Source organism: Dermacentor andersoni, chromosome 6 (assembly GCF_023375885.2).
Source record: "Dermacentor andersoni chromosome 6, qqDerAnde1_hic_scaffold, whole genome shotgun sequence".
Taxonomy (NCBI): Eukaryota; Metazoa; Arthropoda; class Arachnida; order Ixodida; family Ixodidae; genus Dermacentor; species Dermacentor andersoni.
The window spans coordinates 165,024,368-165,041,329 of record NC_092819.1 but is presented as its reverse complement, the minus strand read 5'-3'; the positions used below and the strand labels follow the sequence as shown (position 1 = coordinate 165,041,329).

General features: G+C 47.4%; 1 protein-coding gene across 4 annotated transcripts in view; it reads left to right on the top strand.

Moving 5' to 3' along the window:
- The window catches only part of Scm (Polycomb protein Scm), a 298,625-nt gene that overhangs the window by 187,450 nt on the left and 94,213 nt on the right, over positions 1 to 16,962 (top strand). For all 4 annotated transcript variants that reach the window (XM_055066831.2, XM_050172273.3, XM_055066833.2 and 1 more), the window contains one exon: positions 1,614 to 1,940. In XM_055066831.2, coding sequence (XP_054922806.2) covers positions 1,614 to 1,940 — 327 coding nt within the window. The remainder of the gene's footprint in view (positions 1 to 1,613; positions 1,941 to 16,962) is intronic.

Genomic DNA, 16,962 nt, shown 5'->3' with positions numbered 1-16,962 from the left:
TCAAGACCAGCTACTGTATCAACGCAACTATGCCCCAGAGGGATGCATCTGGTTACTCGTCATTCCGAGAATCTTGCGGTCAGAGCTCTGCTCCTCTTTCCATGTCACCCCTAAATGTGGCCACGCCGGAGTCTTCAAGACCTACGGAAGACTTCGACACCGCTATTACTGGCGGGGAATGTACAATTTCGTTCGAAACTTCGTCCGCTCTTGTCATGGGTGCCACCGCCCGCAAAGCGCCACCGCACTACTCCGTCGGTGAACTCTGGCTTCTACAATGCCCATCCAGACCCTTTGATGACGTGGGCATAGATCTCTATGAGCCACTTCTGTTGAATCCTACCGGCAACAGGTGGATAATCGTTGTGGTAGACCACTTAACACGTTATGTGGAGATTGCTGCTCTACCAAATGCTACAGCGCAGGAGGTTGGCAATTTCATACTAGTACGCTGTTTTCTCCTTTCATGGTTCATGGAGGTCCACGTGGACTTCTAAGCGACAGAGGCCACGCTTTCTTATCTGAAGTCATTGAACAACTGCTTGCTGAATGTGCTGTTGTCCATCGTAAATGCACTGCTTATCACCCACAGACTAACGGTACCACGGAACGCTTTAATCGAACTCTTGGTGACATGCTCGCCATGTAGCCACGGAGTCATTAAAACCCCAGAAGTTGAGGCAAGTCCTTGTACTTAACTACCATGCTTGTAGCTGTCGTAGTAAACACTATTTATTTATTTATTTATTTATTTATTTATTTATTTATTTATTTATTTATACATACCTTCAAAAGGCCTAGTAGCCACAACAGAAAGGAGTGGTGAAAATGTGCAATATTTCCAGTACAGCACAAGAATAGAAAATCAAACTATAAGGGACTTTGAACGGCGATGTTGAAGATAGTGGTGTCACAGATTGAAACTTTGAAGGCGGGAAGGTGGTTCCTTTCATTGGCGTTTCTTAGTAAAAAGGATGAATGGTGCAAATTAGTTCGACAAGATGGCACTTCAATTTTGTGTTGATGGTCAATGCGAGATGAGATGCAACTGGGTGTGGTGAAAAGATTTTCTTTAAGACAAGGGTTACAGTAATATATTCCATGAAAAACACAGACGAGACTATTGCGACGTAACGAGATGTCAAGCAGATCTAGTGTTCTTTTCATGGACATGATGCTAGAATGACGTGAATAATTTGAGAGAGCAAAACAGGCGGTGCGGTTCTGAATGCTTTCAAGGGAAATGTCGAGATTGGCATGAGCAGGGTTCCATATGGCACAAGCATATTCTAATTTTGGGTGGACGAGTGTTTCGTATAGAGTAAGCTTTAGTTAGGTGGATGCTGATGCAAAGTTTTGTCTCAAATAGCCTAATGTTCGATTAGCATAGTTAGTGACATATTCAACATGCATATTGCATGAAAGGTTGCTAGTGATAAGAAAGCCAAAATACTTATAGGAGTTAACAGCCGACAAGGCAGTACCATTAATAGAATATGGGAATATATCACAAAAGGTGGAGCTATGGAGACGCGCCTACTTTTGCTAGTGCCAGAGTTCCCTCTAGTAATTTTTGTTTTCATTTATGTTTGTGTGCACATCCCCTGTTGCAGGAGCCAAATACAAGGCCCGACCGGGCAGTGCGGGCACCACAGTGGTTCCAGCGGCTGCCCTCGGCTCGCCCAGCATTCCTCCACCTCCAAGGGTGCCCTCACCTCGGAACTCCACCCCTACAGGCAACACGTCCTCCCTGGCGCCTGCTTCACCAGCAGTCACGGTGACTCGAGCGCGAACTGCCTTGTCGACGACAGGGGCAGCCTCCAACAATGGCTCGACCAGTGGTGATACTACACGAGAGCAAGTCAAGCGAGTCAAATCACCGCACGTACTGGTCACTGAGCCTGACACTAGCACAGTGGCTGCTAAGCAGAATCCCACAGGTGTGCACCTAAGGCATGTTTCCATCAGTGTGGTTTGAATTACCGTATATATCCGCGTAATGTACACACTTTTTTCCCCAATACGCCCAAGCAAATTTGGGGGGCGCATTCATTATGCGGGGTAAATTTCATGGAGACAATTTCGAAACAGCGAAAATTGAAAATTAAAATGGTATTGATTTGGAGCATGCATGAGATATCTTTGCAGTGTAATACATGTATACCATTTGCGAACTGCAACTTCACTCTGCATCAGAACCACGAGACCTGCTGTACAGGTTGCTGGCCGTTTTATCCACATCGTGGTTCCGCCATAGAATAAAGAATCAACGTGTCAGCTGCACAAAGTCGGTGCGGCCTAGGCCAATCGCGCGCGGCAAAACTAAATGCGCGCTCCGAACAGCATTCTTCAATTGCTGTTCGGAGCGTTGCCATTATCGCAAGCATAAAGTTGAAGCGTGCATCTGTGTTCAGAAGCACACTGTGTGCATGTCCTTCCTCGACCGTCCTGCTCATCGGCATGTCAAAGTTTATCGGTTACCGATCAGTGTTTCCGTTTTGTGACCAAATAATGTGTTATATCCTGCAGTAGGCGTATAATGCGACTTAATGCCAATCACACACATTGAAACCAAAGGCAGCCAGAAAAGCGAGTCACAGACACGTGAATTCGACACTATGCACGATTATGACCACTATGCCAATCAAGTGCCCCTTCTTCTCTTTTAGACTCTCCCGTGGTGCGCCGCGCCTGGCTGCGCATCCCAAGCGCACTCTCTTTTATTACGTCAGTGTAAAGCACGTATAAAGTGCATATGTTGCAGAGAACCGGTTACGTTTTTTTCTCTCTCAAATCTGCGAGGTGCCTTTGCGCTGGCACAGGTGGAAAGGATGCATTAAGCATTAAGCGCATTTGCTTTAAACACGTGTGCAAGAGTAAAAGATTGTAGTCTCTCCAGAAAACTGCGTCACGGCCATTCAATCGTGGGACTGCACAGTAGCAAAGTTGAAGGTGCGCTATTATGCAAGGGAAAAAAAATTCTGATTTTTCGCAATTTATCTGGGGGTGCGTTCATTACGCGAGTGCATTTATTACGCGAGTAAATACTATAGCTGAGTTCCCCTGTGCTCAACCACCACTGTTTTCCGAGTTCTTGTGTACAGCTCTTATTGCTTCCAGCTATGTAATGGGATTGGTATTGCAGAGGAACCTGACAAACTGCTAATGCAATGAGAGATTAAGGTAATTGTGTTTAAGATCCTTGGCTCTGTGATGAATACGTATAGTCAATGTGTGCTGTACATCACCATTCAGTGAAAGGCGCGTGATTTTACAAGCATGGAGGAAGCTATTGAGGTCGAAGAAAGCTGTACTGCTTTGGCTCACTGTTTGTAGAATCAGTTGGTCGCCACACTGAGCAGTGTTATGCACCACCACCGTCAGCAGCACTGGTGATGGTGGTGCTGCTGCTATTGCTGCTCAGTAGGCGTTGCCTGTTGCCACGTCCAGGTTGGCCGGTCTGCACAGTAGGTCATGCACGTTGGAAAAAAGGCAAGACAGAAAAACACACTATCTAGGGTAAATGTACGATCCAAAGTCGCTAATCATTCCGCTAACTGAACTGTAGTTGAGATCTACGTAATTCAAAGCACTGCATGAATTGTTGCAGCACGAGACGCTGACACGCGCCGATCTGGCAGGGCTCGAGCGACCCAAGACATGCATTTATGCTTTTGCAGCTTTGGCGAGCTTACGTTCGTGCTCCTCGAATTCGGCCTGGGTTGGCAGCTTTTTCGAGCAAAGTGTTTTGGCAAGAAGTTCTGACGTGCCTGCCCCGCCACGATCGAATTGTCGAGGCACGAGACGCTTATGTGTGTCAAGCTTGTGGGGGCCTGAGTGATCCAGGACGCGTGTTGTCATTTTAAAATGGCTATAGGAAACCGAGACGAAACTGAGACGAAATCGAGCTGGTAGGTAATGCTGGAATACAATGGCACGATGCTGCCAGAGGAAAACATAACGCTTGCTTCACGTCACTTGCAGCAGGGAACGGCGGCGTGTTTGAGGTTTTTGCCTATTAAAAGCGTGCAGTACGCTTCCTACCCCAAACAGGTAAATGAAGATGCTTATCGCAATGGGTTGGCGGGGATAGCTGTGAAAGGGCAAAGTGCAATGACCCACTAGGAGACTTGCTGGTACGAGAATAGGAAACTGAGTGCATGGCAGCATTTTTGTGCGACACAGGCGGGCGAGTACTGCCGGAAAGCTGCCATTGCAGGCACTTACCACTGTCAATCATGCCTGAGCCTCGCACCTTTTGTTGCTTACATGGCATCTAGTGGCTGGGAAGCTCATCATACGATCTCATTCAAGCAATATACTAAATGTTAGTGCCAAAAGATAGTGTTTTCCGGGAACGCATTAAACGGTAAAAAAGATATATATACAGTCGAACCTCGATATAACGAACCTCAATTTAACGAAATTCTCGAAATAGCTTACTTTTTATTTTTCCCAATTTCTGCCCCATTGAAAACCATGTATTTTTTTCGCGATTTAACGAGGTCACTTTATACTGTACTTCCGATTTAACGAAGTCCTCGCGCATCGCACGCACGTACCAGGAGCCTCCTTGACAGGCAGACGAAAACTTTAGCCAGGCATACAGCGATTTGCATGCGCCCTTTAATACTCAAATTTTCTCGGCGCGCTTCAATATGTAGAGCAGAACGTGCCGCTGCGCCATCTATTGTGTACGTATGAAATCCGCAGCGGACGCGCTCCTGTAGTGCTAGCCGGAGTGCTTCAGAAGTTCCGGAACGCGTCACGCTATGATGTCACCGGCCTGTTGGAACAGGAAAGCGCCAACCGGAAGTAAGTTTATGAACAGGGGTCATCGAGGACGTTTTCTCAGTTGGTTTTACCGTATTTACACGACTGTAAGTCGACCACTTTTTTAAAATTTGAAAGTCTGAAGTTGGGGGCGTTGACTTACAATCAAAACCAAAACATAGCCCCGCCAAAAAAGCGAGACCAACGGGAGCTACAACGTAGTTACAATTTTATGTTTGCTCTATGGCCCTACCCGTATATTTTCGCTATCCTGCGAGTTTGTTTGCTTTTCGGAAGTGTTTTTCAACATTTTGGAGAGTTTTACAGTGCATGCAAAACTCATGGGGGGTGTCAATAGTTGATGGAAGCGCCGCTGTTCCCATTTGCGGCGGCACTATGGCGGCACCCTCAGAACCAACAATCTTAGACATACTTCAGTTTCACAGCTGCGCTCAGGACATGGCCGAAGTGGTGGTTACGCGAACTAGCGGCGCTGCGATCGCGTCTTTCGTTACTTTTTGTTTCGTCTCTGATAGAAGTTGCTCAATTTCTGGTAGATTTCCGGTTTCCATTTTGAGAAGTAGTTATTTCACAGTTCTTAATTTTGAGCCCCTTTGTGAAAATTTGTCATATCTGAGCTAGGTATTGTAAATGCGTTTCTGGTAATGAACTTGAAACTTGACTTCTGCTTTCACTTCTGGTTTCATGTTGGTTGCGCTGCATTGTGTGCCGTTATCCTTCTCCGTTTTGTAGGTGTTGTGTGATGTGTCGTGATTTGCTCTCTTGAAAAGCTTCTTGAAGAAGCGTTTCTGCGTCTCATGACAGCAAGAAGTTCCCTATGCCGTACTGTATGCCCCCGGCTGCGCCAGCGGCCTGAGACACGATGCTGCTGGTCACCATTCTTTCGCACCACCGCAAGACGCTGGAGAGTTTAAAAGTTGGGAACGCATGCTACACCGAAAAGACAAACGCCTCACAAACAAATCAAAAGTGTGTGAACGCCACTTTGAGGACGACGACATTTTGAAATACTACGAGTATGTTGTGGGTAACAAAGAAATATTGATTCCTCGCGGGAAAAGGATGCTTGTTCCCGGCCCACTTCTCTGGCTCTTTCCTGGGCTGCCTGAGCACATCTCAAAGCCAAAAAATGTGAAGCGAAAGCGACGTCCACCAAAAGAACGAGTGCAAGTGCCGGCAAGTACATCGGGCGAAGCTTGTAGTGACAGCGCTTCAACTTCAAATCTGCTGTTGGGCTTGCAACAAGGAACTTGAGAAATATGCGCTACACACTTGATGCTCAACGAGCTCACGAACGTGACACTGCCTTCTGCGCTCTGGAAGTTCGAAATTGTTGAGGACTACGCAACACAGAAGCGATGTGGAGTATTTTATATGACGCAACTGGTAGCCGGGCATCTGCGAGTAATGAAAACTGTTGTGCTTGAAGAGGATGGTACTTGCTGCATAAACGGCTACAGCAAAATTCATAAGAGGCTATTTCGAGCTGCGACTAGCATTGCAAGTGTGCAAAGAATCCTGAGAGAAGCAGACAGCTTAAACATATGTGCGGGCGTGAAAGCAGGCCAGCGTGACACGGCGACATCAGATAATATGCACCACAAGCAGTGCAATGTACTTACAAAGCAACTAGTATGTTGTCTCCGTCCACAGAGGAAACTACGCAATGTGAAGAAGAGGCTGCTTAGGGCGGCTGCTGTGCATCAAAAGCAAAAGAATGAAATTTTGGCTCTGAAGAGAAGGCTTTCTGAAATGCCCGATAACAGGATCGAGGAAGCGTTGGCCGAACTTCCTTGCATTTATGTCATCGTTTAAACAGTTGAAAGCAAAGTCTCCATGTGGCGCGCGATACAATGCGGACTGGCTTCTGAATTGTTTAATGCTGAGGATAGCGAGGCCTCGAGCATATAAGCTTCTATCTGACATGAATATGCTGCCCTTTCCCTCCCTGAGCCGTCTCACACAAATTCTGAAAGCAATACCATTCAAGTATGGTTTCAGTCCTCTCTGTATGGAAGCTATTGGAAAACAGCTGGGCAACAGAGCAGATAGGAAGAAATTTGGCACACTGATTTTGGATGAAATTAAGTAACGCCAGGCGTACAATTTTAACAAGTCAACCTTCAAACTTGATCGTTTTGTGGACTACGGTGGTATTTCAAATGAAGGAACTGACCAACTTGCAGATAAGGCGATCGTGCTGATATTCGTACCACTTCTGGAGAGCTGGGTGAAACCGATTGCCACCTAGGTGCTGCGCCTGGCAGGATTTTAGAAGAGCTGGTGTTGCAAGAAGTATTGCAATTACATAAATATGGTGCTATGGTGATCGCCGTAGTCAGTGACGGAGCTAGGAATAATCGCTCGATGTGGCAGCATATGTGAATCAGCGGCAGCGTGACCTCACCTTCTCACAAGATTCCACATCCATGCCTGCCTGAGCGCGCGTACCTTTATTGCCTGTGTGATGTGCCACATGCCCTGAATTGTGTATGCAACCATTTGCTCAAGGACAAATATGGAGAGGTGAGCTAGCGTAGTTTATTTCATATATAATATGTGCTGATTGGCGTCGATAACTCGCTGACAGAGCAGGTGCAAGCAGCCAGAAAGAGGGCAAAATTGCTTTGAGCAAAAGTAGCTCAAAATTACTTTTTTGTGCACAAAGTAAATAAAAAGGGTCACTCTGTTTGTTGTTTGTTTTGTTCGTCAAAAAGAAAATGAATTCAGCTTTGACATAAATATGTTCATAGTCATAGTATTGAACTTCGTCCTTGTCACTGCTCACAGATCACTTCCAACTCATTTACAAGTCCCATAATATCCGCGGACAAATATAAAAAATACATGTGTCAATTAAATTTATTAGGCGAAGAAGCGTTGACGGGGGTGGATCAATTCACCACAGCGTCTCCATTGTCTCCAGCGACTGCTGGGCGTGATGCGTTAATGTCCCTGCGTCTGCACAGGCGCTCGCCGTCTTTCATACACATCTTAAGAATAAGCAGCAAAAAACAAAGCCCCCGCTGAAGAGAGCACCGTGGCAGTTTTATAGGAAAAAAGTTGGTTGAAAAGCGGAATCGCAGTGCTCGACCACTCATTTGCGGTGTAGTTGCAGCCTCTAAAGACTAGCTAGACATGTCATTCAAAGGTCCTTGGCATAAAATATTGTTTGGGCAGCCAAAACACAGTCGTTAAAGAGCGAACGGCACAGGCCAGTTGGGGAAAAACAACCCACCGCAGAGATGACATCGCAGGAGTAGACGATGCGCGCTGCGTGAGTGATACGCCACTGCAGCGCCGATAGTGCACAGACACCGTCAAGTCCCCGTTACTTACGCGCGGCAGGTTTGTCACAAAACTCAGACTGCGTATCTAAACTACATTTACCGACGGATAAGCGCCTACAGGCCTGTTGGTGCAAACGACGCGTGCGCATGATGAAAGACGCGACTGCAGCGCCTGTAGTTTCAGTGACACCCGTTGCGGCCACGTCGGCCAATGGGCTCGCATAGGGAGCTGCGAAACTGAAGTATGTCTAACAACATTGCTCAGAACGGCGGCGCTTGGGGGGAGTATTGGTAGTTCATGGAAGAGCAGACACCGCTCGCGGGTTTCCTGGGGTTTCTTTCTCTGTTGAAAGACATTGGCAATGGTTTGACGCGCTCCACTTGACTGCCGGTTACGCGCTACTTCTATGCTTCACTAGTCGTCATGAGTGCTCTAGGCCCACTAATCGTTCGGCAGTCGTTCACAGCAATGTTGAAGAGGGCTGCCATCCTTTACGCCGAAGGAACAAATCACAAACGGGTGGTGCGAGAGTGGCGACTGCAGCGAAGCGAAATTTTAATCTGTGATGGCAAGTGAGAGATTTCCCACGTGCCGAAGTCTGGACGCTTTCCGGAGCTGTAGGCTAAGCTTGCGGCGTACGTCGCTAAAATGCGTGATCGGTCCCTGCCAGTGAAGTGCGACATGGTCATGAAACAAGTCCGGACCTTCGCCTTAATTTTAAGGCCCAGCTCCGCCGTGAGTACAATGACGGTGACGAAAGTATGGCATACACAACAGATGTCGTTGACTCGTGGCAGCTGCTCTGCGATCAGAGAGGTGCCCCAAGCGACGTGACACTCGAGGACTTTTTCTTCAGCGATGCTTGCGCTGTGACAACTGAACAGCTCCAGTGGAAGATGACGCAAAAATCCAGAGCGTCACATACAGAAAAGCAGGACGACGATTCGGACGAAGAACTCCCGGCGGCAAGCAGCATAGCTACACCGAAGCAAGTCATGGATGCGCTTGATCTCTTATGCACGTACGCGGGCGCGCACTCGCAAGAGCTAGCCTTAGCAGCCCTGTCAACCACGAGCGCCTTATAACCCCGACGCTTATTAAAAAGCTGCAGATGAAGCTGACGAAGTTCTGCGCTTCCATCTGAGTTGCATAGAATTGCTCTGCGAGCAGTTAAATAAAATATTCCAGCGTTCATGAATCAACGTCGTCATTGCTTTACTGAGCACGGTATCATCCGATACCGGATGATGGCTGCGAGCGTTAAGCGTTGTAATAGTAAGTGGTGGCCTCATGGATCCACCAATACTACTTCCAATTTTCTTCGAAAGAATATTCAAGTTGATAGCTCTGGTATGTGCAAAATTTTTTTTTTCTTTGCGCCACTGGTTGCCATGTCTTCGTGAAAGGAATTTTTTTTTTTTTAGTGATGACAAATCATGATGAGGATGGTACTGATGGCTACATCTAGTGGCAGCGATGAGCACTAGGCGCGGCGCTTGCTGTAGACCTGCTCTTCACCGTACGCGTAATGGAGAAAAATGCGTTTGTACCCGCTGGCTATCGGGCATCACGCTCTTGGTTGTGTTATTAGTTCCGGGGTTTATTGGTTATCTTTGTAATTTTGCTATCTACAAAGTGCCATACGCCAGGAGTGTTCCAAGAACCTGCATCTTAATTTGGACTGCTGAAACATGCGAACCTCGACTTAACGAAACTCGCAATTTAACGAATTTTCGGCTGCAAATTGGACTTCGTTATATCGAGGTTCGACTGTATCTGTAACTGTATTGGGTCATTTTTTGGCGTTCTTGATCCAAACATGGGCATCAGGAAATCGTACGAAACAGCATTGTATCAAGGAGGTTCTACTGTAGACCACACGCCCTCTACTATGCTTTTCACATGGATGCATTCATCATGCCTACATGGCTGCCAAGGACACGTGAAATAACAGGAGCTACATGCAACTCTGATGTTCTTGCAGCCTGGGATTCCTTCTCTCAGCTGGAAACTGTTTGACAGATCACGCATTTATAACATCCATTTTCACAAGGATGACATGTGAGAATGTCGTCTGACTTCATCAATGGCAAAAAGCCAGAAATCAGCTGGGGAAAGTAGAGCTTCGTGGAAGGATGTGTCCCAACAATATTTTCCTACTTGACTTGTTACGTTTCGAAGCTACGTTATTTTTACATGGGCACCATTGTTCCAACGTTGTGCGTGTAGATCGTGTCTAAAATCGTATCGGGCGGGACACCATATGGCATCCGAAACTTCTGTGACCGTAGTGCTTTGGCTACGGTTTAATGAGAGGGTGACAGTTGTGGGAATGCACACGCATCCCGATATCTTCAGAGTGGTCGCACAGTTATTATGTGATGATCACGTGCTTGCTCATGGAGGGTAGTAGGGAGAGGACACATTTCGACACTTCCACTGCTTTTCGCACCTGGCCGCGATGCCACAGCCAAGACCTTCCATTCTCTCCTTTCCCTTTTCTTGGAACCGGGAAGACTCCCTCTCCGCCGCTCGGGGAGAAGTGCTATTCCCCTGATGCGTCTTTGTCTTTCGACTGAAGAGCTTGTGACTCGACGCATCTCCATTCTGAGATCGCTGCGCACTGTCCCCCATGCAGCGCTCGGCCTTCATGTGCGAGTGACTGCCACAGGGCCTGAGCGCAGACCCACACTAGGTGAGCTGAACCCTTATCAGCCTCTTGTGTGGTTCCACATTGTGTGGGTTTTTGCCCACAAAAGCGCTTACCGTCAAGACAGACGTGAACGGCTGCCCTGCGGAAGTTGAAAACAGCGTCTCTGCGGAAGAGACGTGTTGCACCGCTGTTCGGGTCTTTCGACATACCGAAGCAAAATGGCCCAACGTGTGGCAGGCGTTGCATCGCCGATTTCTTGCTGGACAATTCCTGTAAGACGTGATATGGTTCCTGCTGCCACACCGATCGCATGCACCACGGTTCCCGGAGGAGCCATGTGTGAAATGTCAACCATCTTGGCGGTTTCTCAGAAGAAGTCGGCCCTCTTGGCGGCCTCTCGGAAGAAGTCGGCCCTCTTGGCGGCCTCTCGGAAGAAGTCGGCCCTCTTGGCGGCCTCTCGGAAGAAGTCGGCCCTCTTGGCGGCCTCTCGGAAGAAGTCTGCCCTCTTGGCGGCCTCTTGGAAGAAGTCGGCCCTCTTCATGGCCTGCCGGACTAAGTCGCCATCTTCGTCGCCATAGATGTGTTGGCAGCGGCAGGCAAGCGGGGGCCCCCGACCAGCGAACGCGCGGCGAGCGCCGACGCAGAGAGGGAGACACGGAGCCAACTGCTCCTGATGAAAACCGGACTAGGACTGAGCTGGCTCGCGGCTGTTTATTACTCAAAAGGACTTCACACACCAGATGACACCTCCTGATTGGTCCCAGCTCGTCACATGACAGAAGGGGGGTGCGCCATCTAGCTAAACTACTACGAAACATAAATGTATGATAACACAGAGATCTGGCAGGGGGCGACACTATACTACATTCATGTTCTGAGAATGCCTGCCAGACGCACCCCAGCACATTCTTATTCTTCTGGTTATGTCAGTCTCATGATCCAGATCAGCGGTCACTACATGCCCTAAGTAGATGTACTGTATTTAGTCGCATAATGATCGCACTTTTTTGTTTGAAAAATTGACGCAAATTCAGGGGTGCCATCATTATGTATGTTAAATTTCCTGCAAAAAGAAAATGCAGGATGACAACAGGTCAACAAATAGGCGGCTGCCGCTGTATCTAGTGCGGGACACTAAAACAAAAATGGCGGCCGGCGGAGCAAGCCGAGCATGATTTTTTTTCTCTTCTCGTGGTGGGTACATTATGTGCATTGAAACAGTTTCTTCTGTATCAGTAATGAATATTATCGTTAATATTGGCAAGTTTGCGGCAATAATGTAGCCATGTCCACTTTGAGGGGACAGAAACAAATGGGTGCACTTAGCTGCCAGTGACATAGAAACTCATGGCTCGCATGTTGCGGAAACTACAGCATCTGTCTTCACTACTATCCTAATAGAGCATGTTTCCGCTAAGCGTGGGCGAGTATTGTCAGCTGTGTTACAAGGGTCGGCATGTGAATAGGGTACACTTCTAACATATCAGTGCAAACGTGGCTACTATCATTGCTGCTCTTGATTTGTTGCGTGCCCACAAGTGCAGATGAGAAGAATCTAAAGGCGCCTTTTTGGTTGTTGAGCACAACCATTAAAAGTCTACACATAATAAAGGCAAGTTTGATTGTACCTTTTTGTCATGGAAGTGCGAAAAGTGATTAAAGTAATGAAATGGGCATCTACTTAAGAATGTTTTGTGTGTGCAGACCGCTTGGTTGGTCTTGAAGAATCGTTCGTGTAGCATTCGACAGATGGTAAGCACGATCGTTGTTAGCTAGACTTGGCACATGACATATCGCTGCGGCAAGTTCGGGTTGCTATTATTACACGGGAAACTTAAAAAATATCGAATTTTGACGAAAGAATTCAGGGGTGCAATCATTATGCGAGTAAATACGGTATTCCCTTACCCCTTCCAGTGTCTCGCTACCTATCGTAAACTGCTGTTCTCTTCCGGGACTGTTAAACATTACTTTAGTTTTCTACAGATTAATGTTTAGACCCACCCTTCCGCTTTGCCTGTCCAGGTCAGTGAGCATGCATTGCAATCAGTCCCCTGAGTTACTAAGCAAGGCAATATCATTAGCGAATCGCAAGTTACTAAGATATTCTCCATTAACTGTTATCCCCAATTCTTCCCATTCCAGGTCTCTGAATACCTCCTGTAAACACGCTGTGAATAGCATTGGAGAGATCGTATCTCCCTGCCTGACGTCTTTCTTTATTGGGATTTTGTTGCTTTCTTTATGGAGGACTACAGTGGCTGTGGAGCCGCTATAGATATCTTTCAGTATTTTTACATACGGCTCGTCTACACCCTGATTCCGTAATGCCTCCGTGACTGCTGAGGTTTCGACTGAATCAAACGCTTTCTCGTAATCAATGAAAGCTATACATAAGGGTTGGTTATATTCCGCTGATTTTTCTATCACCTGATTGATAGTGTGAATATGATCTATTGTTGAGTAGCCTTTACGGAATCCTGCCTGGTCCTTTGGTTGACAGAAGTCTGAGGTGTTCCTGATTCTATTTGCGATTACCTAAGTAAATAGTTTGTAGGCAATGGACAGTAAGCTGATCGGTCTATAATTTTTCAAGTCTTTGGCGTCTCCTTTCTTATGGATTAGGTTTATGTTAGCGTTCTTCCAAGATTCCGGTACGCTCGAGGTCGTGAGGCATTGCGTATGCAGGATGGCTAGTTTTTCAAGAAATATCTCCCCACCATCCTTCAACAAATCTGCTGTTACCTGATCCTCCCCCTGCTGCCTTCCCCCTTTGCATAGCGCCCAAGGCTTTCTTTACTTCTTACGGCGTTACTTGTGTGACTTCAAATTTCTTAGACTATTCTCTCTTCCATTATCATCATGGGTGCCACTGGTACTGTATAAATTGATATAGTACTCCTCAGCTACTTGAACTATCTCATCCATATTAGTAATGATATTGCCGGCTTTGTCTCTTAACACATACATCTCATTCTTGCCTATTCCAAGATTCTTCTTCACTGCTTTTAGGCTTCCTCAGTTCCTGAGAGCGTGTTCAATTCTATCCACATTATACTTCCTTATGTCAGCTGTCTTACGCTTGTTGATTAACTTCGAAAGTTCTGCCAGTTCTATTCTACCTGTAGGGTTAGAGGCTTTCATACATTGGCGTTTCTTGATCAGATCTTTCGTCTCCTGCGATAGCTTACTGGTATCCTGTCTAACGGAGTTACCACCGACTTCAACTGCACACTCCTTAATGATGCCTATAAGATTGTCGTTCATTGCTTCAACACTAAGGTCCTCTTCCTGAGTTAAAGCCGAATACCTGTTCTGTAGCTTGATCCGGAATTCCCCTATTTTCCCTCTTACCCCTAACTCATTGATCGGCTTCTTCTCTACCAGTTTCTTCCGTTCCCTCCACAAGTCTAGGTTAATTCTAGTTCTTACCATCCTATGGTCACTGCAGCGCACCTTGCCGAGCACGTCCACATCTTGTATGCCAGGGTTAGCGCAGAGTATAAAGTCTATTTCATTTCTAGTCTCGTCATTCGGGCTGCTCCACGTCCACTTTCGGCTATCCCGCTTGCGGAAGAAGGTATTCATTATCCGCATATTATTCTGTTCTGCAAAGTCTACTAATAACGCTCCCCTGCTATTCCTAGTGCCTATGCCATAATCCCCTCACTGACTTGTCTCCAGCCTGCTTCTTGCCTACTTTGGCATTGAAGTCGCCCATCAGTATACAGTAAAAGCTTGTTAATTCACTACTCGTTAATTCGAAATTTCGGATAATTCGAAGTAGTCGCTGCGGTCCGTCCAACAATGTATTGAAAGCAATATGTAACACATCCCGCTTATTCACACTGAAATCCGCACAGCCACCGATAATTTGAGCTCAGCATCATCGGGGATCATCGGGAGTGCGCGGGAGCATGCTGGCGTTACGGCGCGGGTTTTCCAGCTTTGCTTTTTCGATCAGCGGCAAGCACGATAACACCGTTGCTGCATGCCATGTTTTTTGTGTACAAGCGTGCGAGGGTGAGCTGGCGAGCGCGGCTCAATCTCGCGTGCGCGAGAGGGGAAGGTGGGGCGGAGCGCGCCCTTTCTTGTTGCGCGTGAGGTAGGTGAGGGAGGGACGGGAGGACAATCTTCGGCGGCTGCTGCTTACGGCGCGGCCATGCGGGCGCCGTATCTTGAAAGCGATCTGCGACGTGGCCAAAGTGCGCGCCCGCGTGGGCCTTATCTTCAAAGTGATCTGCAATGTTTGCAGAGTGCACGTAGTGCCGGTAGCTTCATATGCAATGTGGTTTTTACGTTTCGTTCGCATTGAAGCGAGAGCTGTACTAACATCAATTCGCTCGCTGCTACTGCTGTTTGTCCTCACTCCAGCGTTTTTTCAGCGAGTTTCCGCGGTTATCGAACGAGATGCGGTCATGCTTACTTGTGCGTGCGTGACACAGTGCTTGTTAATTTATTTAGTAAGCAAATGCTTACAAGTTTATACGGCCGATAAAACTATTATCCTTACTTCGTATAGCTATCTACTAATTTTCTATCACAATCGATGCTTCGCTTCTCGCGCGAGTCTGCGACATCCTTTTTTTCTCCGCCCCAGTCAGCGCGACGAACGTGCGGATGGAGCAAGAGCCATCTCGACGTCGGGCGCGTCGAACCGCACTGGCTGCGTCCGGTTACGTTGGCTGCGCCAGTGCTTAGAAGTATAGACGTTCACGCCAACGTGACGTAGCGTGTGCGTTCGTCCTCACGCCACGTCAGACTATATACGCGCCTTAACCAAGCGATTTTTTTCTCTGACTTTCATTAGTTCGAATTTTGTATAATTCGAATTTTCATAGCATCCCCGCGGAATTAGAATTAATGAGCTTTTACTGTAGTGTATTTGTTTTGACTTTACCCATTTCCGGTTCCACGTCCTCATAGAAGCTTTCGACTTCCTGGTCATCATGACTGGATATAGGGGCGTAGACCTGTACGATCTTCAATTTGTACCTCTTATTAAGTTCCATAACAAGACCTGCCACCCTATCGTTAGTGCTATAGAATTCCTGTATGTTACCAGGATTTCTTATTAATCAGGAGTCCGACTCCTAGTTCTCGTCTCACCACTAAGCCCCGATAGCACAGGACGTGCCACTTTTTAGCACTGTATACGCTTCTTTTGTCCTCCTAACCTCACTGAGCCATATTATATCCCATTTACTGCCCGCTAATTCCTCCAATAGCACTGCTAAACTCGCCTCAATAGATAACTTTCTAGCGTTTAACGTTGCCAGGTTCAGATTCCAATGGCGGCCTGTTCGAACCCAGAGATTAAAAATTAAATTATGGGGTTTTACGTGCCAAAACCACTTTCTGATTATGAGGCACGCCGTAGTGGAGGACTCCGGAAATTTCGACCACCTGGGGTTCTTTAACGTGCACCTAAATCTAAGTACACAGGTGTTTTCGCATTTCGCCCCCATCGAAATGCGGCCGCCGTGGCCGGGATTCGATCCCGCGACCTTGTGCTCAGCAGCCTAACACCATAGCCACTGAGCAACCACGGCGGGTGAACCCAGAGATTCTTAGCACCCTCTGCTGCGTCACATCTCTGACCGCCACCGTGGTCAGTAGCTTCGCAGCTGCTGGAGTCTGAAGGCCGGGGTTTGATTGTTGTATTCATATAGGAGGTTGTGGCCGAGTACTGCACCAGGGTGGCCAATCCTGCTTTGGTGAGGGAGTGCGTTACGGGTTCTTGTCACTGGGATCAGGCCGCAATCCTTTCCTGTTTATGCAATTTTACCAACACGCGGATTTTTTTTTTAATCCGGTGGAAAATTGCGCGGCACCGGAATTTGAACCACGGTCCTCTTGCACACAAGGCGGATGCTCTATGTCTGCGCCACCGCTGCACAATCCAGAAAGAGGCATCGTTACCTTACGAAGTGATCGGCAAAATCTTGCATTCATAACATAAACATCTGCGCTGGTATCAACAAGAGCGACTGTAGCGACACCTTCGACAAACACGCCAATAACATTAGCAGGTAAGGAACAAGGACTTCAGCATTTCGAAACTTGCACAGTTCTCACCTCGGAAACTGCATCGTCTGGTTTCCATCGTTAAGGACGGGCCAGCGACGTGGGGATGGGGAGGGGCGATGGTCGAAGATAGGACGATCAGTCTGAGTACGAGATGGCTGTGGGTTGAATGGAGTGTAGTTTACATAGGAGTCAAC